We start from the raw sequence: 26,825 nt of genomic DNA, 5'->3' as shown, positions 1-26,825 counted from the left end.
GTCACAATTATTTATCACCTCCAGTATTCATATGATTGAGTTTTCAAGTACAATCATTGTTGTGATACAGTAAAGCTAAGGTTAGCTTTAAGTGACGCCCATATGTTTTCTTAGCCGAGTGTGACATTGCCTTTTTGGCTGGGGGTAAAAATGACATTGATCATCTCAACAGCTTTGTATTGTCAACACCATGTGTTTGTAAAATTTACTGGTAATGTGCAACAGACAAATATGATAATGCTAATCATGGCTTTTCATAAAGTACAAAAGTTTCATTGTTTTTCTGAATTGTATGTATGAGAATAATACACATCTCTGTAATTCAGCAAAATAAACTGTACTAGTGCCTCCGACTTGTCAGGGATCTCGCCAGCGTATATCACCCTTGTCGGCGCCGACAAGCGTGCGGTTTGAAGAAACAATTGCCGACAAGGGTAAAACTTGCCGACAAGGGTAACACCACGCGTGAACTTGCCGACAAGGGTAACACCACGCGTGAACTTGCTTGACGAGCTAAGTTCGGACCAATTTCTCGCCTTTTTTACTCTTTATTATCTGGCTAGAAAAGAAGCAAGATGTCGAAAGGAGCAGCAGTTTACAAGCGCAAAAAGTTATCCACGCAGTACGTCACCACACCGATCACAACAACGCGGCTCAACAGCGACGTACCGGTACTTGATGTACTAGCAGCACATGTACACACCACATCACACACTTGCTCACTCACATGCGCTCTTATTCGGGATCCACACACACATGCACCACGGAGGTCCACCTCCCTGGTTGCATGCACCCAGTCGGCCACAGACAGCCGTCTGTGTGTACGACGGTACTGTAAGAGGGAGAGAGAGGACGGAAAGAGGGTCGGAGGCCGAGGGAGGCTGAGGAAGGGCTGACACGTGCTCGCTTGTTGTCACGCTTGTTGTCGGGTTACACAAAAACAAACGATATGAAATGCATGCCCCCCTCCGCCAAAGGTTGTATTTATTTATTTATTTATTTATTTATTTATTTATTTATTTATTTATTTATTTATTTATTCATTTATTTTTTGCTGCTTTGGTTTGTTTGTTCGTTTATCTGCCTGTCTGTCTCTCTATTCGCAAAATAAGTGAACATTTGGGAACAGATTAGGATGAAATTTTCAGGAACAGTTGGTTGGTAAAATGGCGCAAGGAACAGATGATTAAATTTTGATAGTGATGAGGATTTATAATACCACCGGAATTCACCGCCAGGATCCAAGATTTTTAGACTTTGTTTCGTATATTTGAAAGGATTCTTATCAATTCTTTAGGAAGCTGGCCATCGGCAATGACGCAAAATATTAGATGCGTTCAAAGCATTGCCGCAGAGAGAAAATTAACTCCATCTTTCGTTTAAAAAAAAAGAAAAAAGAACGTGCGATGGAGTAAGCAAATGCAAATTGTTATTTTTATTTTTGGTAGTTTCAGCGGGTTATTTTTTTTTCTTTTTATTTAAAAAGCCATGCGTTCCATTTGAGCCTTATCACTTTCCATGGATTTGTAAACGTCATTCGTGAATATTCCATTTTCCTTCTCCGGGCTGACATTTATAGTAATTCTGTCATGATGGTCTTTCAACTCAAGTTCAACGTAAGTATTAGGCAATGCTCCACGTGCTTCTGGCTTGGTTTGTTAACAGGTGCATTAGGGGGCCTTCATGGGCAGAAAATAAATGGATAATCATTCATCAATGTTCCCAGTTGGTTTACATGCTATTTACACGCTGTTTACACCACTTAAGCAAGGTGGCAGTACGCGCGGCATTCCTTTATCTGACACCTGGCTTTCGTGGAAATGTTGTGGAAATTTCCACAAGCCATGATATCAAGTTTCCCCACTGCCTGTGGTCGTGTTTTTTTTTTTTTAATTCTTCATTACGAACATCAATTTGTTCAACTTGAAAAGTGTAGATAATTTGCTTCGAGCACATGTTTCTTTTTTTAATTTTTTTATTGCAGCGTCGGTAACATTTTGTTTTGTTCATCGTCCGTGCATGGCAGGGGTTCATGGGAGTAGAACGATAGGAATGACTGGGGAGAAAATAAACTGAAAGAAGGAAGCATCTAGGGCAAGCAGTCTTTGTTTTTCTCTACACCAGCATCATGGTGTGTCTGTGTTTATTCATTTTTTAGCTCACCTGAGCCAAAGGCTCAAGTGAGCTATTGCGATCGCCCTTCGTCCGGTGTCCGTCGTGCGTCGTGCGTCGTCCGTCGTGCATCGTCCGTCGTGCGTAAACTTTTACATTTTTATCTTCTTCTTGAAAACCCCACAACCGATTTTCATCAAACTTGGCAGGTAGCATCCCTAGGGGGTTAGGAACTCAATTTGTTAAAATGGGCACCATGCCCCACCCAGGGGGCCCCCAGGGGGGCCCAAACCCCCCAAAATTAAGGAATCTGTAAAAATCTTCTTCTCTAGAACCAGAAGTGATAGAGCTAAGTTAATACTATGAGTTAATACATTGATGACTGTAGTTTCAAGTTTGTTCATGGCAGAATCAGGGGTGCCCCCCTTGGGACCCAGGGGAGGGGGGTGGGGAGGGGTCCTAATGGGGCCTACATTATACATTTTCATCTTCTTCTTGAGAACCCCATGACCAATTTTCACCAAACTTGGCAGGTAGCATCCCTAGGGGGTTAGGATCTCAATCTCAATTGTTAAAATGGGCACCATGCCCCACCCAGGGGCCCCGGGGGGGGGGGGGGGGGGGGAGGGGGGGCCAAACCCCCCAAAATGAAGGAATCTTTAAAAATCTTCTCTAGAATCAGAAGTTATAGAGCTAAGATAATACTATGAGTGAGTACATTAATGACTGTAGTTTCAAGTTTGTTCATAGCAAATCCAGGGGTGCCCCTCTTGGGGCAGGGGGGGGGGGGGGGGGTTGGGAAGGTCCAAATGGGGGCCTGAATTGTACATTTTCATCTTCTTCCTGAAAACCTCATGATGGATTTTCGTCAAACTTGGTAGGTAGCATCCCTAGGGGGTCAGGATCTCAATTTATCAAAATGGGCACCATGCCCCACCCAGAGGGCCCCAGGGGGCCCCCAATCCCCCCAAATTAAGGAATCTTTAAAAATTTCGGCCCTTATTGTACATTTTCATCTTCTACTTGAGAAGCCTGGTCAAATTTTAGTAGAGCTGTGAATAATTTAGATTAGTGACTGCGTGAAAGGTGAACTTGCGATACTCAGGTGAGCGCTAGACCCGCGGGTCTCTTGTCTTTTATCATGCTCTTGCTTCAAGGAGCTACGCTTTTCCCGCGTAAATTAATAATGGATACCGCACGCAGAGGCCCACGTTTTGACGTGAAGAACCATACATTCTTCATCTATTTATAATAATTTTTTCAATTTAAGATAAAGAATATTTGGTTGTTCAAGTAATATAAAAAAAAATATATATTATTTTGACATTTCATGCGCTTAACTGCCGAGCATTTTCTCTTTTTTTTTTCTTTTACGGAAGAGAGCGAAATGTTCTTCTCTTTAGCAATGACGGCCTACCTAGGCATATATACATATCATATATTGTGACGCAGTTTTGATTTTCGTGAACACGTGAATTGTTCTCCTTCCAGATCAGTTCTTGATTTAGTGAAAGTTAATGTTTTTCACATTCACAAAAGCAGTTTGGTTAGCCTGTGTTCAGTTCGCTGCCAATGAAATTTCTAATTAAAGCGATGCCCCAAACGGGTTTACTCTGAGGGTTTGTTCCGATATAATAATAGAATAATACTACATTCCTTATTATTCTGAAGGTTCGTTAATTGGACAATAATAAAGAAACAATGTCCGTTAATTTCCAAACAAAATCAGTTTTGTTATTTAGAACGTTCTGCCAGTGAAATTTCGGAATGAAACAGTAACAGTTTTCTTTACTCTGAGGGTTCGTTACTCCGACAGAAAAAAAAAATAGTAATGAAATAGTACTAGATTCTATATTCTGAAGGTTCGTTAACCGAAAGACAAAGAAAAAAAAGTGTCCGTAAATTTCAAAACGAAATCAGTTGTCATTTCGAACGTTCTGCCAGTGAAATTTCGGAACAAAACGACGGCACAAAACAGCGTGTTTTCGTACTCTAAGGGTCTGTTACTCCGACAGAAATAGTAATGATAAAATAATACATTGTAGATTCTTTATTCTGAAGGTTCGTTAATCCAAAAATGATTAAGAAAAAATGTCCGTTCATTTCACAACGAAATCCGTTTTGTTAATTTGAACGTTCTGCCAGTGAAATTTCGGAATAAAACGACGGCACAAAACAGCGTGTTTTCGTACTCTAAGGGTCTGTTAATCTGACAGAAATAGTAATGATAAAATAGTACATTGTAGATTCTGTATTCTGAAGGTTCGTTAACCGAAAATTAAATAAAGAAAAATGTCCGTAAATTTCAAAACGAAATCAACGCGTCATTTCGAACGTTTTGCCAGTGAAATTTCGGAATAAAATGACTGCCCAAAAACAGTTGCAGTTTTCTTACTCTGAGGGTTCGTTACTCCGACAGATTAATGATAAAATGATGCTAGATTCTTTATTTTGAAGGTTCGTTAATCCAAAAATGATTAAGAAAAAATGTCTGTTCATTTCATAACGAAATCAGTTTTGTTATTTCGAACGTTCTGCCAGTGAAATTTCGGAATAAAACGACGGCCCCAAAACGGTTACAGTTTTCTTTCACTCTGAAGGTTCGTTACTTCGAAAGAATAATGATGATAAGATACTTAAGATTTTTGATTCTGAACGATCGGTAATCGGAAAACGATAAAGAAGAAATGTTCGTTTATTTCCAAACAAAATCAGTTTTGTTATTTCGAACGTTCTGCCAGTATAATTTCGGAATACAACAACGGCCCCAAAACGGTTAGTTTTCTTACTCTGAAGGTTTGTTATTCCGAAACAATAACGATGATAGATGATAGATTCCTTCCTGAAGTTTCGTTGATCGGAAAATGATTACGAAAGAAAATGTTTGTTAATCTCCGAACGAAATCAGTTTTGTTTATTTTGAACATTCATCTGTAGTACCACCCTTTGGTGTTGTTGTTTTCGATTACAAACCTTCGAAGTACTCAGTATATGAATCGTTTCATTTTATGATTAAACAAACCTTCGGAAGAATGACCATCATTACATTTTTGTATGATATCTCTTTGATGTCACGGCCAAACTACCGCAGTATACCCAGAAAGGAAAGTGCAACGATGTCGCGAAAGTTCTCGATCGCTTCTCGCGCATCTGCATGCAATAGGCCTACCACGTGGTCGAGCAGACGGCGAGAAAGCAAAAACACTACGGGTATACGGCGCGCGTTGTTGTGATGCAGAGACGGCTAATAATTGCAACAATGAAACAGGAAAGGCCTAAAAGAAAACGGAGCCTTCACCATCGGCACCTACTTCTCTTTCATTTATTATTTAGGAACTGCCGCCAACAAAAGGTATGGAGTTTCTGCATTGTTTCTGTGAGAATATGCCCCTCACAACGTTCATTACATCTCCGTGAAAATGTCACATTTAGTGGCATTTTAGCGGCGATTTATCTGTGTTGTTTTGAGCATTAGCGAAGGCACACACAATTTCAGAAGGAATCATTTACTCTAATCTTCAAATCTCTGTTGCCAATTTAAGGAAGAGTGATAACTTCAGCAACTAATAGGTTTTTGATAATTCTATAACTGATAAAATGGTATATGTGGCTAAAACAAATAAGGCTCGTATGAAAGAGAAGATTTCTGCTGGATGAAAATACAAGCAATGCATGATAACAATTATCAGGAAAAGAAATACAATTTGTTGGATTTGATGTTAAAGTAAATCCTTGACTAGATCATTGACTGGCAGAGTGCTCACATGATGTTGTTGCTACGGTGTTGCCGGCCAACATTCTCACATCACCTATTTTTGGAGATGTCGAAGAGAAGCAGGTGGGCCTGAGAAAAGTATGTCCACTGCCGTATCTCGCCGACCAGACCTCCCTGAGAGATGCAGTGCCTCCTCACGAAGGAATCGATATCAGGCAGGGGCGAGGAGTGATAACCCTCAAGAATTTCTGTCTCGTCTGAACACAGGGGAGTTAGAGATAGGCGAGATAGACACATGGTAATTATGACAGATAAGGCATACCATCTTCAGGCATCACACGACAAGCCGAATGATGAGTGCCTGGGGAACTTGTTTATATTCCTTAATATTCTTCTTTGGTCTCCCCAATTTGTGATCTTTTTGGTACTTATCGATTATAGCATTTTGCCAGAGAATCATCAGCTGATAATTGATATTAAAGTTGATAGGTTAACTTAACTTTCCTTTCAAATTAATGACACCTGTAGACTGTATCTATAGTGATAGGGCACAGATTTATCCAGCTTAAACCTCTGCAGAATTTCACATGCTTTCTATATACTTGTTTACTGTTCTCTCATGTCACACATAAGTTTTGTCTTGTTTTGTTTTGTTTTGTTTGTGAATGTGAAATTACCTCAACCAACATGAGGAGGCCTTAAAGGAGACCTCCAGATGATTTTCAGATTTTTACATTTGAACTATAAATTAGTTGTACTGAGGACAGAGTTTCAGAATTTGTGATAATTGGGATGAAGAGTAAGAATATTTTCAAATTTAGAACAAATAGCCATGAACAAGGATGATGACATGGCAGAGTCACCATAATAATGCACAAGTTGGGGCTCAAGGAAGTAGAACAAAAGAAGAAGGCATGCATAGATTGCACACAGGTGAACTCGCAAGTGGTATTTTAATGGAATTACACTGCTACATTTCTGAAATTTGTGAACCTCCTATTATGTCATCATCCTTGTTCAGTGTGATTTGTTTAAAGGAGACCTCCGGATGATTTTCAAATTTTTTCATTTGAACAACTATAAATTAGTTATACTGAGGACAGAGTTTCAGAATTTGTGTTAATTTGGATGAAGAATAAGAATATTTTCAAAATTTAGAACAAATTGCAATGAACAAGGATGATGACATGGCAGAGTCACCATAAGAATGCATGAGTTGGGGCTCAAGGAAACAGAACAAAAGAAGAAGGCATGCATAGATTATGCACAGGTGAACTTGCAAGCAAGTGGTATTGTAATGGAATAACACTGCAACATTTCTGAAATATGTGAACCTCCTATGTCATCATCCTTGTTCAGTGTAATTTGTTTAAGGTTTTTCAAAGTATTGTTTCTCTGCTCAAGAACCACAAAGAATTCCACAAATCTGTAGATGGAGTTGTCGATTTATATACTACATGATGTGAAATTATGAAAATCGTCTGGAATGTCCCTTTAAGGTTTTTCAAAGTACATTGCTTCTTTGCTCAATAAATTCCACAAATCAATACATGGAGTTATTGATTTATGTACTACATAATGTGAAATTATGAAAATCATCTGGAATGTCCCTTTAAGGTAAAAGTGACACATTATAATGTCCATATTTCCTTCAAGCTTTTAGGTGTGCAGCACTTACAAAGGAATATAAGAGGGGTACTGTAAAAGTGGAAATTTTCACAGATTTCACACAACCACAAGCTAGCGCAAAAATTAAAGCACCCAAATATTTTTGTATACCATACGATCCAGTAGTTATTGTCCCAACTAGTCAATGTACCTGTGGAGTGGCAGAAATCCTCTATGAGGATTCCCCCAGAAATGGTCAAGGTCACTGGGTCAACGGAGGTCAAATAACTGTTTTGCGCTACTCCTTGGTTCGATCTTGGCCAAACTTGCTGGAAGCATAAGTAGGCGTACACCTGGGAATCCCCATATGAGTAGGACTACACAGTGCCCTCTATCGGATCGGGTGTCTGATTATATTTCTGGGGGAATCCCCGTATAAGTAGGCCTACATAGCGCCCTCTATCGGGTGTTTGATAATTGCAGCTGACGAAGATTAGAAGTTATTTGACCTTTGACCCCAGTGACCTTGACCTTTTTCAAAAATGAACCCTCAAGGGCAATTTCGTGGTCAACCTGCATCCACCCACTAAGTTTGATGGAGATCGGACCAAGGACCTGGGAGGAGTAGAGGAACAAACAGACAAACAGACAAACAGACAAAGGTTGCTGAAATTATAGTATGATTCCATGGAATTAAAAACATGCACAACTCATCTTACCCGTCAGAGTAATAATTACTCGTGCAAAAATATCCAGTTTTACAGTAATGTAAAACAAAGAATGCATCTAATTTGCATGCATTTAATTTCGCGAGAGCCAAGGTTTGCGAAATTACAATCCACGCAAAAGTTCTTGACTACACTGTATTCATTGACTGCTGGTGGCATTTCTCAAATATTTCATACTGTGAAAAAGGCCATCGGCTCCAATTCATGAAAATTTCATGCCATATCATGTTTTATAGCATTGGATAGTTGAGGACATACAATTATGCAGCTGTCATTTGTATGACGCACCTCTTGACCCCCGGGAAATGTGCGTCATGGTCGCGTCAAGTACCACCAATTTGATGACGCATGGTGCCGTCACGGGAGCAAAATGTCCGTCACAATACTGACCCATTATGTGCGTCATAGTCGGTCATTTAACCAGAGTGTGTCAAAAGGTTCGTTAATGGGACCGTCATGTAATTTTGCGAGGCTTCTTGCATGGGGCATGGTATCCCTCCGTAACAGAATAAAACAAACTCGCGATCGCGAGTCGGCCGAATTCACCGGCTCCTGGAAACGCGAAAATGAAACAATTTTCAATCAGTTTTATTATAACATACTGATACTCACTTCATTCTCGTATGTCTTCTTTTTCTATCTGATGTCAGACTAAAGGTCTTTTCAGAAAGTTTGAGTACAAATTTGCTCCAAAACCACACTACCAAACACGATTTGTGATTAAAATCATCACATACAGCCCACGGCATCGCGAAGCTCGCTATCCTTCAATCGCATTCACTGTAGTGTAGCATCGACCGTCGACCGTGGAACCTGCAGCAAAACCACGTGCGTGATGTCGACCATGTGGTACATGTATACATACAGTACACGCGTACATACGTATACAGAAGGCGAGGCATGGCAGAGGCCAGGCCCCAAAACACATACAAACGATTATGGAACTAACATTACTGAGAGTCTATTAAAACCTGCATTAACTTAAAATAGTAAATTCTATTTAAACACTAGTCATATAAACCATGTACCTAACTTGGGTTTAATAAGGTTCGTGTTTAAATAGGCAGGGGCTTCAATCAAGCTGTTTTCGAATCGGGGAAGGGGAGGCGGGAGGTTACGGAAAAAATTACTGTGGCCAGGCCGTAGTTTCGCGAAACTAGATAGTTTGCCATAGCAACGTGTATATCAAAACACGCGTTTCTATGGGATGTCCATGAACTAGGGAACGGTTTAGAGAAATTCGAAGTCATTCGAGGTTGAAGTGGTTTTTTCCTACGCATTTTTTTTTTTTTTTTTTGTTGTTCATATCTAAAAAATTTGATTTCTTAATTTTTTTAACTGGTATTTGGGAGTCTTGTAATATATTTAAAATGTTGATAGAAATTTCTGAATATATTCAGAAAGTACGCCTAGGCGCCTACTGTTTGGATAAACGGTAAACATGCAGTCTACGTTCGATACGAAGAAATCATTACGTCTTTCACGAGGAAAAACATACAAAACAAACAAAAAACACCTATGAACGAATGTTGATAGCCAAAACTTTGATAAGTAATAAGCAGTTATCATGAGCGTGAACTGAAATTAATTGTCATGATTTTGTTGTCTAACCAGGTGATGACTGCATCTACTTGAACCTACTCGTAGTGAATTTCTCTGGGCATACGAGACCTTTTAAGTATTTCTGGCTCAGTTGCATTTTTAATTGACTGATTAATCGATCTTTTTTTTATTGTTCAGGGAACATAAGATATTCGATCAAGTACATTATATTCGACTGTTTGATGTTTCCTACTATGCGCCAAAAGAAAGGCTATATAATCACGATATCTTTGCAATGATTCCTTTAATTCAACTAATGAGCTGGTTCTTCGATCGATATTTCCATGATATTTACACGCTGTTTATTCCAGTGCGCGCATTCTTCCGTCTGGCACGCACCTGGGTGTGGCACCTGCTTTTGTGGAAATTTCCACAAGGGGAGAGGGGTGGGGTGGGGTGTCAAGTTTCTTCGAGCCGAAGAGACTGCATGTAAAACAATCTCTTCGCTCTAATTTATTGTCATTCGTGCTTTCCCCTTATTCTTTGCTGATATTGAACATTTAGATTTAACTTTACGAAGGTTGGTAGCACGTGGTTCTATTTTGTTGTGAGGTGTATGTAATTTCTTTTTTTTATCATTCTTGGAAAGGAAAAGAAGAGTAAGGGGGAAAGAAGAATAAGAGGGAAAGTAAAATGGAAGGAACGGCACGTACGCTCAGCATTCACAGTAAGCCGTCTTTTTACACCAGCATAGTTATCATCATCACCATCAGACATCACTCAGACCATTTTAGCCTTTTCCTATCAACATTAAGAAAAATAAATAACAAATACAAAGTATCAACACCTCCCAACACAAATATTTAGAAAAGACAACACACGGCACACTAGATACAGCGGCTGGTATCAAACTTCGTCGCTTCGATTCGAAAAAGTATTGCAGCAAAGCGGAGAAATCGCCGTTACGAAAATAGCAGTGCGAGACACTTGAAAGAATTACGTCAAATACTTCAAAGTATAAAGGGAACGGATAAAGTGATATAAAATGGAAGAAATCGTACCAAACGATGTGTGAGAAACGACAGTGGAGAACGGTAAGTTTAGTAGTAGGCTTAGGCCCTAGCAACAGTTTACAGCACCGAAAGCTACGCGAAAATAAGGTGAAAATAAATACACATTGGAAACTCGGTATTGCGACAAGATCCTTAGGATCAAGTCAATAAACGATACAAAACAAAGGAAATCAATTCATTTTGACCGGAAAATAGTTTGTTATAAGTATTCTGTTGTATGAGATCTCCTTTGATAGGCCGAGAAATACATCGAGCTTCCACGATACTCGGGAAAGACAGTTCGAACGCTTTTCACCTGCACATACTGCAGTGCACATCAATACACGAACAGAAACTCACCTCTTCCTTGCAGAAAAATGATGCAATAACGTTACAAAAAACACACACAACACTCTAAAAATCATTTCATACTTGGGAGGCAAGGGACAAGCGGATGAAGAAGAAGAGAAAAAGAAGCAGACATTGCACAACGGAACGCTTCTACCCCGATTCGAATTGAAACAGGGTACTGGAGTGTAGTGGCAGCTGGCTATCAGTGTGCAGCTAAGCTGCTATACTAACGCTCCCCAGCCGCCCACAACATGGGGATACAGTACCACGGCGATCGAAGTAAACATCCAGGGTCCGTAGGCGACAGGGATTCACGCGGGCGAAGTTCCGTTCGGTGTACACAGTTCGCAGGCAGCGAATTGCGTGAGCGCACACAGAGCTCTGCAGCATTCCAGTCTGGCACGTACTGCGAATAACATGTGCGTCAAGGGTCAGTCATTTTCACGAAGAGGTGCGTCACCATTTTGACTGGTTAATGCGTCAATGTCTCATAGAGGTGGGTCACTTTTTGTGACGGAGGGTACGTCATGGTACCTAAAAGGTATGACGCACATTGGTACTTTGACGCACCTATCCCGGGGGTCAAGAGGTGCGTCATACAAATGACAGCTGCATTATTACACAGGAGAAAGAGTTAATATACTTGAGATAAAGAGTTTTAAGCTTTTCTTCACTGATGAAAACTTTCTTCACAGGATCATCACTGCCTTTTTTGGTTGATAGTGACCTCGTCTACAGCCACTATGTCTATTTTCCAATTGGTCTACTGGCATATCGTCTATTACCGATTCGTCTAATACCCATTTGGTCTACAACTCGTTTTGTCCAGTACCCATATTGTCTAATAGTCACTTTGCCCACTACCCGTACTGTCTAATGCCCAACTCGTCTAAGGAGCATTTCGTCTACAAAACAAGTGATCTAATAGCCAAATCGTCTACACTCACAATGTCTATTTGCCATGTCGTCTAATATCTATTTTGTCTACTACTAGTTAGTCTACTCCCACCTCGTCTACAAGTCATTTAGTCTACATTCACTTTTTCTAGTTATCATATCGCCCAACCCTTAGTTTGTCCATACCCAATATGGTCTATACCCATCTGGTCTACTCCCAACTCATCTACTCCCAATTGGTCTACTCCCAACTGGTCTACTACCAACTGGTCTACTCCCAACTGGTCTACTCCCAATTGGTCTACTCCCAACCGGTCTACTCCCAACTGGTCTACTCCCAATTGGTCTACTTCCAACTGGTCTACTCCCAATTGGTCTACTCCCAATTGGTCTACTCCCAATTGGTCTACTCCCAAGTGGTCTACTCCCAACTTATCTACTCCCAATTGGTCCATACTCGTCTATACCCAATTGGTGTACTCCCAACTGATATAGTTTTACTCTCAACAATTACCCAAACTGATCATTTCCATCTGGTCATGCTAATAATGAATATACCATTTTGTCTAGTGTCCAATCTGTCTCACTGTCATGAACTATTGATTAGCACAAAAATCAATATTAGGCTATTCTAGTTGTTAATTATTCCGCACATGCTGAATATAAAGACATACTAATCAATGGTGAGACATGACTATCCAGTCTACATTCTGGCCGTAAAATAACTAAATAATGATAAAGACTGTTATCACACGATGGCAAGGTGCGGTATTTGAATACTGAGTTGTAATTGCTTGATTGTAATTACTAGCAGACATACTCGTAGACGTATGGTGGTATAGTTGTGCATATAATAACCGATATTAAATGTACTTTTTGAATTTGACATGAATAAATGAATGTCATGGAAATTTCGTATTGTTTTTAGTTGTTGTTCTCGTGAATGTTGACTATAATTTGAAATAACAGGTCTTTTGTGTGTGTGTGTGTGTGTGTGTGTTTGTGCTGAGTTATATGGTTTGAATGGAGTTTTGGAAATCTGCTTTGTAAGGAAGAGGATTGACACAAAATGGAGAGAAACTGAACTGTTGTGTGATGTAACATTTGATTTATTTTTGAATAAATAACAACTTTAAACGTAAACATGAAAAGTCCCAATTATTGGGTAAATGGATGCAAAGTTATGGGCCATAATAGAAACTTGCTCAAAAAACTTAACGTTGACCTCAAAAAGGATATTGACCCCTGCCGGTGACCTTGGACCTTGTGTTGACCATTGCATACCTCAAAATTTTTAAGTCTGTATTACCAATCTTCCATCCAAGTTTGATTGAAATTGGAGCACTTAATGGCACCTAAAAATTCAAGATTTTAACGCGTAACAGACAGACGGAAAGACGGACGGACGGACAGAGACTCGGACAGAACGACCCCAAAGTGATCCCTAATACCTCAGTCACACTTGGGTCAAACCCACTATCTCTGCGCTATTGCGTGAAATATGTATCGCCCGTGTTTTTGCTTTATGGACATTGAATGATCACGCTAGGATGTTTTATTTATTATACAAGGTTCACTCTTGAAGATAAAATCCATATCAATGACCTTCTTCTGCCAAAAAATGAGAGATTTGATGTTAAAGTAAATCCTTGGCTAGATCATTGACGGGCAGAGTGCTCACATGATGTTGTTGCTACGGTGTTGCCGGCCAACATTCTCACATCACCTATTTTTGGAGATGTCGAAGAGAAGCAGGTGGGCCTGAGAAAAGTATGTCCACCGCCGTATCTCGCCGACCAGACCTCCCTGAGAGATGCAGTGCCTCCTCACGAAGGAATCGATATCAGGCAGGGGCGAGGAGTGATAACCCTCAAGAATTTCTGTCTCGTCTGAACACAGGGGAGTTAGAGATAGGCGAGATAGACACATGGTAATTATGACAGATAGGCATACCATCTTCAGGCATCACACGACAAGCCGAATGATGAGTGCCTGGGGAACTTGTTTATATTCCTTAATATTCTTCTTTGGTCTCCCCAATTTGTGATCTTTTTGGTACTTATCGATTATAGCGTTTTGCCAGAGAATCATCAGCTGATAATTGATATTAAAGTTGATAGGTTAACTTAACTTTCCTTTCAAATTAATGACACCTGTAGACTGTATCTATAGTGATAGGGCACAGATTTATCCAGCTTAAACCTCTGCAGAATTTCACATGCTTTCTATATACTTGTTTACTGTTCTCTCATGTCACACATACGTTTTGTCTTGTTTTGTTTTGTTTTGTTTGTGAATGTGAAATTACCTCAACCAACAAGAGGAGGCCTTAAAGGAGACCTCCAGATGATTTTCAGATTTTTACATTTGAACAACTATAAATTAGTTGTACTGAGGACAGAGTTTCAGAATTTGTGATAATTGGGATGAAGAGTAAGAATATTTTCAAAATTTAGAACAAATAGCCATGAACAAGGATGATGACATGGCAGAGTCACCATAATAATGCACAAGTTGGGGCTCAAGGAAGTAGAACAAAAGAAGAAGGCATGCATAGATTGCACACAGGTGAACTCGCAAGTGGTATTTTAATGGAATTACACTGCTACATTTCTGAAATTTGTGAACCTCCTATTATGTCATCATCCTTGTTCAGTGTGATTTGTTTAAGGTTTTTCAAAGTACATTGCTTCTTTGCTCAATAAATTCCACAAATCAATACATGGAGTTATTGATTTATGTACTACATAATGTGAAATTATGAAAATCATCTGGAATGTCCCTTTAAGGTAAAAGTGACACATTATAATGTCCATATTTCCTTCAAGCTTTTAGGTGTGCAGCACTTACAAAGGAATATAAGAGGGGTACTGTAAAAGTGGAAATTTTCACAGATTTCACACAACCACAAGCTAGCGCAAAAATTAAAGCACCCAAATATTTTTGTATACCATACGATCCAGTAGTTATTGTCCCAACTAGTCAATGTACCTGTGGAGTGGCAGAAATCCTCTATGAGGATTCCCCCAGAAATGGTCAAGGTCACTGGGTCAACGGAGGTCAAATAACTGTTTTGCGCTACTCCTTGGTTCGATCTTGGCCAAACTTGCTGGAAGCATAAGTAGGCGTACACCTGGGAATCCCCATATGAGTAGGACTACACAGTGCCCTCTATCGGATCGGGTGTCTGATTATATTTCTGGGGGAATCCCCGTATAAGTAGGCCTACATAGCGCCCTCTATCGGGTGTTTGATAATTGCAGCTGACGAAGATTAGAAGTTATTTGACCTTTGACCCCAGTGACCTTGACCTTTTTCAAAAATGAACCCTCAAGGGCAATTTCGTGGTCAACCTGCATCCACCCACTAAGTTTGATGGAGATCGGACCAAGGACCTGGGAGGAGTAGAGGAACAAACAGACAAACAGACAAAGGTTGCTGAAATTATAGTATGATTCCATGGAATTAAAAACATGCACAACTCATCTTACCCGTCAGAGTAATAATTACTCGTGCAAAAATATCCAGTTTTACAGTAATGTAAAACAAAGAATGCATCTAATTTGCATGCATTTAATTTCGCGAGAGCCAAGGTTCGCGAAATTAAAATCCACGCAAAAGTTCTTGACTACACTGTATTCATTGACTGCTGGTGGCATTTCTCAAATATTTCATACTGTGAAAAAGGCCATCGGCTCCAATTCATGAAAATTTCATGCCATATCATGTTTTATAGCATTGGATAGTCAAGGACATACAATTATTACACAGGAGAAAGAGTTAATATACTTGAGATAAAGAGTTTAAGCTTTTCTTCACTGATGAAAACTTTCTTCACAGGATCATCACTGCCTTTTTTCATTATTGAGGGACACCAGCATTAATCAAAAATAGGCTTTATGCAATCAAAGGACCGAACATAAATACCAGAAACGATATCTTAGATGCTGACAGCCAGTGGCGACAAATTTGTCATGAAGACAAAAATTATTGACCATAACTATAAGAAAAATATGCCAAACTCAATTTCAAATGATGCCCAATTATTGATTATCAAAGTCAGCAGCGAAATGACTAAAACAAAAGCAAACAGAATACAAATTGATTCAAACAGAGAAAAAAAAAGTGGAAAGGCTTCTATCCTCACTCCACCAAGGTATTGCCAAATCAACATTTACTGTAAAAGTGGAAAGGCTTCTATCCTCACTCCACCAAGGTATTGCCGAATCAACATTTACTGTAAAAGTGGAAAGGCTTCTATCCTCACTCCACCAAGGTATTGGAATCTACATTTACTGTAAAAGTGGAAATTTTTGTGGTGTTGTAATTTTCGCGCTTTTCACGCAACCAGAAACAAGCACGCAAATATTTTTGCTTGCCATATGTTCCCGTATTTACTGTCTTGATTCAGCGGAATTTAAAACACGCGAAACTCTTCTTACCGTTAGTCACGTGAAGATATCCACTTTTTCAGTAATTGGAAAGAGAGCAATATTATGAATACAAATTGCAAGCATACTATCACTTTTGTCTTTCTCATGTTAGTTCTTCCAAAACACATACTTAATAACAAAAACGATCATATATAATAACAGTTTGAAAAAGTAAGTACTTCTAAAAGAAATAAACACAAATCTAAAAGTATAAGACTAACAAGAGCTGGTGTAATAACATATAGAGTGTGTGGCAAGAATGTATAGAAATGTATGTAAGTTTGATGAACTTTATTCACAAAATATACATGATGGACACACATGCAGTACATGGGTCTGCAAAGGTAGCCTAGTAATGTACTGGAATTTACGGTGAGCCCCGAAAAGAATTCAATTCAAAATCTTACGGTCAATAAAAATGTACTAAATGTTACCTTCCACTTTCAATACTTTATGGGAGTTTCTAAAATGATACTCCCTTCAACATACCACTGTGTTAATACAACTCTTCATTTAAGGCATGCAAATGAGATTCCCTACCTTTAAAGCTTAGCGCTGATTCCAAACAAGGCATCCATCCCTTCACAATTCTTCAGGGTGTTGGGTTGGAACTGGGTACAAGCAGAGTTAGCAAGCTCTCTGTTCACAGGTATTCGGGCGATGTGAGGTTGTTTAGAACCAGTTTCCATGGCAATGAATGACTATGATATTATGCTTCAGTACTCTACCAAGCTTGCCAGTGTTAGGAGACAAGTGGGTTAAGTAGATAGCCTACCTCTGAGCACTGGAGTTAGACATACAATTAATAGATTACATAATAGAAACCTATGTAACATATTTGTAAAGCTGGAAGTTTATCTATTATAGGCAAGCCACAGACAATCAAATATGTTTGCTCAAATATCAGACGGTACCTAGTCAAATGCAAAGACTTGTCGAGTACTTGCAAGACAAGTGCAATAGTTAAAGTTTCATGGCACAGTTTGGCTGGCCAAAGCTACACACTTGTAATGTGTGGTAACCCCCATATTACCATATTTTGTCAATGATCAAAGTGCTGTAAACTTGTGCAATTTGCAGGTACGTTTTTCTCCCATGGCATATTCAGTGTACAGAAGGATCAGCCTTGTCAGAAGGTTTTGATTGCTCGCTTACAGGTGTAAGCAGCAACTACATTCATGTCCCCTGAGTAACCTTCCCCCACGGACTATAGAACCACCCATTGCAATGTGTCGCGTGTTACAAGGCTCTCTGGATTTATCATCTTGTTCTTTTCCAAGTTTTTCATCAAGTAATAATTATCACCTTTGCCTACTGGACACAAAGTAGACTGTTTTGGTGTGGTTTGATTTCATTGGCACTATCTGTCGCAAGAGATAAGGAGCATTCTCAGGACAACATCTTTGCTGATCTTGGTGTCATTTTTGAACTCAAGTCCCACATATTGCATTTACTGTGAGTTCCTGCCAACATGCCTGGTCGAAGCAAGAAGAATATGCCAGGGAAATTTCTGCCTAGCAGCAGTCATAAACCGCAAGACCAAATTCCAACTCAAAGGCGGCCTTTCATTGCCCACCCGGGAGTTGACCAAGCCGTGGAGAGGGAGAGAGGAATGGCAGCTGAGGGAGGCCAGACGGCACCCAGCAACAGGGACATACAGCTTAATTTAGGTGGTCTGTGTGAGGAGCTATGTGAGGGTGGGGCAGCAGGCAGCCAGATCACTCAGCTCATAGATAAGGCAGTCAAAACAGTGCTTAAAGCTGCACTACCCCAAATAGTGCAGGTGGTCAAGGAGGCCTGTCTCAACGCCATCAAGGAAGCCATAAATCCACATTTGCTGCGAATACAGTTCCAGCAAGATGAAAATTCAGCAGGAGCTGAGAAGAGACAACCTTCGGCTGACTGGGATCCCTGAGGCTGAGGAGGAGACGGAGGACCAGCTTGCTAAAAGTGTTGCTAAAGTGGCCAAGGAAGCTGGTGTGGAGATACGCCCTGAGGACATATCTTCTTGTCACCGACTTGGCAAGAAGAGCGAAGGAGGGAAGAGCAGACAAACTGTTGTCCGCTTCACAGCAAGGAGGAAAAGAGACAATTTGTATGCTGCCCGTTTCTGACTTAAAGGGAAGGACAACATGAAGGGGGTATACATCAATGAAGACTTGACGGCAATGCGGCATTCAGTCCTCATGAAGGTAAAGACGGCCCCAAATGTCAAATCCACAACAAGCAAGTACGGGAATGTGTCTTGCAAACTAACAAGCGGAGAGACAAAGATCATCAAGAACCCGGATGATCTCTTTGATCTGGGGTTTGATGATGTCTCCTATGGTGATTTCAAACTTCACTTTATGATGTAGCCTGTGACCTTGTTAATCCCAATTTAAGATAAACTCCAACCTAATAAGTAATGATAGAAAATGAAGTCAATACTTTGGAAGTTCATGAATACAAATTATGTCCCAGTGATTTTGATAATGAAATAAATAGAATAAATGAGAACTCTCTTAGTATCACTCATGTCAATGTTAGGTCTTTAAATAGAAATATAAGTGGACTGCAATTATTTTATGATCACAGCCTTAAATTCAAGTTTGATATTATTGCACTTTCTGAAGTTTGGAACGTTAGTACATGTAATGTTAACACATTACCACTACAGGATTATGTTTTGGAGGTCAATTGCCGCCAGGGAAGGGGTGGAGGAGTAGGAGCTTATATTCATAAGATGCTTAACTATGTTACATTGAATTATTATGTTGAACACACGGAAAATCTTTGGTTGAGGATAAATCAGAATTGTTTTGATAAAACTGTGATAGGAATAATTTATAGAACACCAAATACTGATGTTGAACAATTTCGAAATAGCTTGCTTAATGTTTTAGAGGAACTTAATGTTGGAAAAACAGGCATTGTACTTCTTGGTGATTTCAACATAGATATATCTCAAACGAATAATCAAAAGGTATATGATTATCTGAGTATGGTAGAGAGTACAGGAGTGCAACAGATTATCTCGTCACCCACAAGGGTGACAGATTCTACGTCGTCTATTATTGATCATATTTATACTAATATGTACAGTCATACAATTCATTCAGGTGTCATTGCGACAGATGTGTCAGATCATTTTCCAATTTTTGTAATTTTTGAAAATGGGTACAAAAATACGAATGTCTTTGTGCAGAAATTTGCCCGATCCTACAAGTCATTTAATGCCCAGTCATTTCACGAGGATCTAGGGAAAACTGAATGGGCACATGTATCTAGATACGACAATGTAAACATAGCTTATAAAGTTTTTCATGATATGTTTGAGAAAATATGTGATAAGCATGCACCTACAATAGAATATAATGTATCCCAGAAAAAGAACAGCCCAAAGAAACCTTGGGTCTCATCAGCGATTCTTAAATCCATCAAGAAGAAGCACAACTTATACAAAAACTACAGGTCTTCAAATTTTAGTGACGAATACGGAAACAAGTATAAAAGGTATCGAAACACTTTGGTAACAGTCATTAGAAATGCAAAGAGATTATATTATTGCAATTCTTTTAATCGTAATAAAAGTAACATGACAAAGACCTGGGATACTATTAATGAGTTAATTGGTAGAAAGGGTAAGAATAAGCATTTGGATATAGAAAAGTTAACTATTAATCAAGGTGGAATTGATAAAGTTGTATCTTCTGAAAATGAAATAGCCCTAGAACTCAATAACTACTTTGTCACTGTTGGGTCAAATTTGGCAGAGAAGAAGAAATTATGGATATTGTATATGCTCTTGATGCTACAAAGTCTCATGGTTATGATAATTTGTCAATAAGATTGATCAAGGACGCAGCACCATATATTGTTTCCCCATTGACTTATATCTTTAATTTGTCATTAGAAATGGGCCAATTCCCAGATGCACTTAAGATTGCAAAAGTGACGCCTTTGTTCAAGAAAGGTTTGAAGGATGACCCAGGTAATTACAGACCTATTTAGGTTCTGCCAGTAATTGCAAAAATTTTTGAGAAATTAGTTAATTGTCGTCTAATGGACTTTTTAGAGTCCACTAAAATTTTGTACAGACATCAGTATGGATTTCGTAAGAAATACAGTACAAAATTATCATTATCAATTTGGTTAATACATTATACATTCAAATGATAAAGGTGAAATAAAACTTGGTATATTTATAGATTTCAAAAAGGCTTTTGACACAATCAATCATTGCATTCTTTCAGCGAAATTAGAATATTATGGCATAAGAGGCATTGTGTTGCAGTGGTTCCAAAATTACCTCTCAAACCGATCGCAGGTATTGTGCTACAAGAATGAAGTATCCAGTAGTAGAACGATCACATGTGGAGTACCACAAGGATCAGTGCTAGGACCCACACTGTTTCTATTATACATCAATGACTTACCTAGCTCATGTAACTATTTTCAGTTCAGACTATTCGCTGACGATTCAAATATTTTTCATACATTTCCCAAAGGTACAAAAGAAATTTATATGAATGATGTAAATGGAAAATTGAATGAGGTACAGAAATGGTGTATTGTGAATAAATTAACTATTAACTTGAAGAAAACAAATTATATGATTATTAAAGGACCAAGACAACCAATTGCAGTTAAAGGTGTCTTAACAGTCTCTGAAATGGTTAAAGAAAGAGTAAATGTAGCATCTTTTGTAGGTATCCAAATTGATGAGACCTTGATGTGGAAGGATCAGATTATATGTATCAACAAATGCATTAGGCGCAAAATTGGCTTAATCTTCAAGTTAAGATACAGCGTACTTTGTTCCAAGGCATGTTCTCATGCTTTTATATAAATTCTTTATACAATCACATATACTTTATGGAATTGAAGTATGGGGAAGCACCTACAGAAGCCACTTAAATTGTATATTTTTAGCACCGAAAATGGCCGTGAGAGCAATTACATTTTCCCCCTTAAAAACAGGTTCTAGGCCATTATTCACCAGTCTAGGAGTGTAAGATGTTTTTGACCTGCATAAGCTTGCAGTGTCAACCTTTGTATATGATCTACACAATGGACATTTACCACATTCTGTAACGCAATATTATGAGCCAATGAATCATGCATACAGGACTAGAGGCAAAGATCATTCCATGCTTAGACTCCCGAAATGTAAAACGACACATGGTACATTTTCTATATCTTTTGTCGGATCAAAGTTTTGGAATAGTTTGCCCAAAAATGTTCAAGAGGAAAGAACAAGATCTTCATTTAGAAGAAACCTAAAAAATCACATGTTAAAAGAAGTTTAGTGGTGAAAAGAAATTTCAGTGTTCAGTTTAATGTACTTCTATAGTACAGTTACTTTAAAAGAGTAGACCTTGCAATAAGCAGCTTAAATATACATTGTACATGTAGCTATGATGGGAGAACTATTCTCGACTAGCACTTGTGCTAACTTTTGGTTCCCCCTTTAACAACATTATCTTCTGTTTTTCTATTTTTTTTCGATTATTTTTTTTCAGAATCTCTGTCTATGCATATATGTCTACATTACATACTTATTCATTCTCTTTGCCTTTTCAGTGATAAATGTATCACAACGAAACTAAATGTATTATAACACATGTATTCTTATGTAAGGTAGATATAAGTATGTAAAATATATGCTTGCAAAGCTATAAGAACCTTGTACAAAATCTGTATTCTCATAAAAATTTCATGTTATTGTATCTTACACTGTGGAATTTCATGTTATCATATTCATATGTATGTTGTTAATAAACTCACCTCAACATGTAGACATTTTGTTTTTGCTGTTGTTGTTTTAGTATCTTGAATGCTCATAGTCTCCTGGTATATCACTTACAGGTAACTTTGTGCATGACATCTGCGACAGGATACATGCTGCATGTAACTCAAATTCATCCTCGCCGCTATCAGCTGCATCAGCATCACCTAGGACGGACCGAGTTAAGATCTCACCAACATCGACTGGAGTGAAGGAAGAGGAAGCTGCCGATGCTGACACTTCAGGTATTACTCCTACTTGGACTTGAATGACCTGTGCCATGTGCTTTTTAAAAAGAAATGTAAATATTGCATTGCCAATCTGCTCCTAGTAATCTGCCCAGATTTCATTAACCTGGTTTCAGCTCTTGGTGCACGCACAATGTCAAATATATGGCATAAGCTCATCAGGTTTGTAGCATTCAACCTCCTTATCTGCCAATATTTATGGGATTAAAAAAAAAAAGCAATCCAGTTCCCGATTGCTCAACATGAAAAAATGTAGTAAAATATGATCTGGCATTCTCAGTGACATAATGAAGATGCTTTTGTGATATTTTTAACTCAATCCCACATGCCAAGAGTATGAGCCAAAGTGTGCTACATTTCTTCTGGGCTCATCTGCAAATTGGCTCGGTACCCAGGGATTGTTCTTTGTGAATGTATGCAATACAGGAGAACTGACTGCCGTCAGAGTGAATCCGTTGATCACATACAAACTCTAACCTAAACAAAGTCCAGTTTTGATGTAGTTGACTTTCATTATCTAATGTTTCATTCACTGGACAACATATTAGAATGCATTGACAGTGGTAAAGGGAGGAAGGGCATCAAAGCAGGATCACTTTAGGGTGAAAGTTGTGTGAGAAATCATCACTCCTGGGGTGTTCCTCTCCCACCAAGAGATGGGTGTGGCACTAGAATACTGGTCTGTGGTCTTTCTTGTTAAGTTGGGAAACACTTAGCATGTCAGGCTTGTAAAGTGTGAGGGTTAACTGGCAATACTGAAGAGGAAATTCAGAAAATTCTGCACAAATTGTTCTGATACTAAAAATCTATTTCACATCGAACTTATGAAGATCACAGCTTCATGATGTAATTGCAGCACTGTTGCCATCATTTCATATGCTGTAATGCATCAATTGCATAATACAAATGCCCTGCAGAATTGCCAATATTTAGGATAACCTTAGTTTCCTTCAGGCAGTCAAGATATACGATCTATAGTCTCATTTAGTGTCAGAAGTGCTTTTGATGTTTCAATAGGTCAAATAGCCATGCAAACAAAATTTTGCATAAGGTAGCTGCAGCTCTCCACATTATTCATGTACTCATGTACAGGCAAGCTGTACACTTTACGATTGAAAACATTGATATGTCAATGCGCTTCCATGCAATCACCATGCAAGCTCTCTTTTCTATAAATTCAGCGCCACCAGCAAAGCGGAAAAAAGGCAGTGGTGCTGGGAACTGCCCTGACGGTGAACACAGAAATGAAAGCAAAGGCAGTGATGAAATCAGCGGTGATTGTGCACGAGGGTGCGGAGAGCGACATGACTTGCACACATTATACATCAATACCATGGATGGAAAGAGGGAGCTGTTTATTGATACAGGTAAGACAAGTTCATCCAAATCATATCGACGTACTTCGTCATTCATTTCTGTATTCATTAAACTTTATGTGGGAATTGACGGTGTCAAAATGCAGTAATTAGGTGATCCGAGTATCCTCTCGGATCACCTTCTGTATCTGTACGGATTCTTTGTTCTTCTTCTTCTTCTTCTTCTTTCTTTATTTCTGGACAAAAGTTGTGTATCTACGTACTCAGAAAGTACTCAGAGTATCAACTTCAAACTCATACCATATATGTATCATGTCCCAAAGACGACAAATTTTATAAAATCATAGTGATCAGTCGACCGTGACGTCACTATGACGTCATTATATGAAAACACATTCTCATTCATATCTCATTAATGGAATGGAATTTTTCAATGAAATTTACGTCACATATATTTCAAGTTATGCGGATTCTACTCATATTCTCAAAATTCATATTTTCTTTTAAAACGTGCGCGTACGCGCGCGTTGAAATATTTGTATGCTCAAATCGAGCTCAAATTTTTTTTGCACACGTTTCAGACCATTTGGAGCATTTTTTGAAAAATTGAAAAAAATGGACGGACGCGTACGCGCGCGCGCATATACGCACGCACAGCTCATACACAATAGAAATTTCCCGTTTTTTCATACTTATCGGATGCCTGAAATGTCAAGGAATATTTCTACCAAGTTTCAAGTCAATCCGACTCAATATGACGTCACACGGGCCCGTCAAAGTTGAAATTCCGCGCGCGCGTCAATGGCGATATACAGTCCAACAATGCCAAAAAACAGCCAATTTTGAATGCGATTTTACTCATCAGGATGGACGGTGACCACCCATTTTCTTTACATATTCTGAAAGCTGATGAGTTGTACATGTCATTTCATGGGTTGGCGATCCTGGAAAAACGATTAAAAGATATCAAATTTCTTAATAAAGTAAAAAAAGTAAATTTTCAAAATGACGTCATCAAATTTTAAGTTCACTCAAGCGTATCACACTTATTCTTTTGTTGATTTTCGTCCAAATTTCAATATGTTGTAGCTTATTAAATGTTCTTTCAGTCATATAATAACAACATTTTGATTGGATGACGGCATCACCTCGTAAAAAGGGATTAAAAGTAACATTGTCAAATTTTACCAGTTTACGTGTAATCTCTATGGGAGTGCAATTTTTATGGAAATGAAAATTGACATGACTATTTTTATCGAGCACTAGCTCACTTATGCTTCGGTGAATTTCTCTAAGATTTTAATATGTTGTAGCTGAGACTTTGGGCTATCGTAAGTGTGTCCTTCAATTTTTCATACGGTCCCGGGATCACGTCCAAAAACTTGGTTGAAATCAAAGCCTATCTTCGATGTATTTTCATATTTCTTTCTTTTTCAAACTTTCTTTGCAATAACTCAAGAAAAACATACTCTATCACCACCATATTTTGCACAAGTTTAGTTCATGTCACGTACATTATTTCATAAAATAACGACTACTTCATCAGACGCCATCTTGGGTATGTAAATTAGGGTCAAAGGTCATAAATTTTTCATCCTGTATCTTGGTGAATACATGTTCTATCTTCCCCATATTTTGCACACGTAAAGACCGTGTTACAAGGATCATTTCACAAAATAACCACTTTTTGCTCAGATGCTATCTTATCTGTGCAGATCGGGGTCAAAGGTCATAATGTACTTCTTTCTTTATCTTCGTTATGACGTGTTATCTCTATGGGAGGGAATTTTTCTAGATGTGAAAATTGACATGATTGTCTTTATCGAGCACTAGCTCACTTACCCTTCGGCGAATTTCTCCCAGATTTTAATATGTTGTAGCTGAGACTTTGCGCTATCGTACGTGTTCCCTTTGTTTTTCATTTGGTGTCGGGATCACGTCCAAAAACGTGGTTGAAATTAAGGGTTATCTTCGATGTATTTTCATATTTCTTTCTTTTTCCAATTTTCTTTGCAATAACTCAAGAAAAATAGCCCCTATCAACCCAATATTTTGCACATGTTTAGTTAATGTTACGTACATTATTTCATAAAATAACAACTACTTGATCAGACACCATCTTGGGTATGTAAATTAGGATCAAAGGTCATAAATGTTTCATCCTGTATCTTGGTGAATACATGTCTTATCTTTCCCATATTTTGCGCACGCAAAGACCATGTTACAAGAATCATTTCACAAAATAACCACTTTTTGCTCAAATGCCATCTTGGGGGTGCAAAGTGGGGTCAAAGGTCAAATATACTTCATTCTGCATCTTTGATAGTGTATACGAAATTCGGTACCCAAGATGGCAGGTCTGACTCCCTTTTCAAAATGAGAATCCAAACATCACACGACCAATGTCCCTAATCTCAGGTGAAAACTCGAATCATTGATTTAAAAAAAAATCGGATCACCTAATTTGTCAGTCTTGACAAATTCCGAGTCTAGTTGATTATTGCAGTCTCACTAGGTAAAAGTATGACGGATAAGTTTGTTGACAATGCAGTAAATGCTTTATAGCCTCTGAAGAACTTGGTTGTTGTTACAGAGATTGTGATGTGAGGAAGTAAAAACTTTTCATTGTACCTGCTACATTGCTTCTTTCATTAAAGGAGACCTCCAGATGATTTTTAAGATTTTTACACTTGAACAACTAGAAATTAGTTATACTGAGGACAGAGTTTCAGAATTTATGATGATTGGGATGAAGAATAAGAATATTTTCAAAATTTTGAACAAATTGCAATGAACAAGGATGATGACATGGCAGAGTCACCATAAGAATGCATGAGTTGGGGCTCAAGGAAGCGGAACAGAAGAAGAAGGCATGCATAGACCCTACACTGGTGAACTCGCAAGCAAGAGGTATTGTAATGGATTACACTGCTACATTTCTGAAATATGTGAACCTCCTATGTCATCATCCTTGTTCAGTGTAATTTCTTTAAGGTTTTTCAAAATATTGTTTCTCTGCTCAAGAACCACAATAAATTCCACAAATCTACACA

At 38.6% G+C, this 26,825-nt stretch overlaps 1 protein-coding gene across 1 annotated transcript in view; it reads left to right on the top strand.

Moving 5' to 3' along the window:
- Positions 1-26,825, top strand: part of LOC140228419 (DNA-directed primase/polymerase protein-like) — a 73,708-nt gene that overhangs the window by 33,058 nt on the left and 13,825 nt on the right. Inside the window, exons 6-7 of the mRNA XM_072308637.1 lie at positions 22,289-22,453; positions 23,638-23,823. Coding sequence (XP_072164738.1) covers positions 22,289-22,453; positions 23,638-23,823 — 351 coding nt within the window. The remainder of the gene's footprint in view (positions 1-22,288; positions 22,454-23,637; positions 23,824-26,825) is intronic.

The sequence above is a fragment of the Diadema setosum genome, chromosome 5, assembly GCF_964275005.1.
Source record: "Diadema setosum chromosome 5, eeDiaSeto1, whole genome shotgun sequence".
Classification (NCBI taxonomy): domain Eukaryota; kingdom Metazoa; phylum Echinodermata; class Echinoidea; order Diadematoida; family Diadematidae; genus Diadema; species Diadema setosum.
The sequence above is the reverse complement of the archived record's forward strand: the minus strand, read 5'-3'. Positions and strand labels throughout refer to the sequence as shown.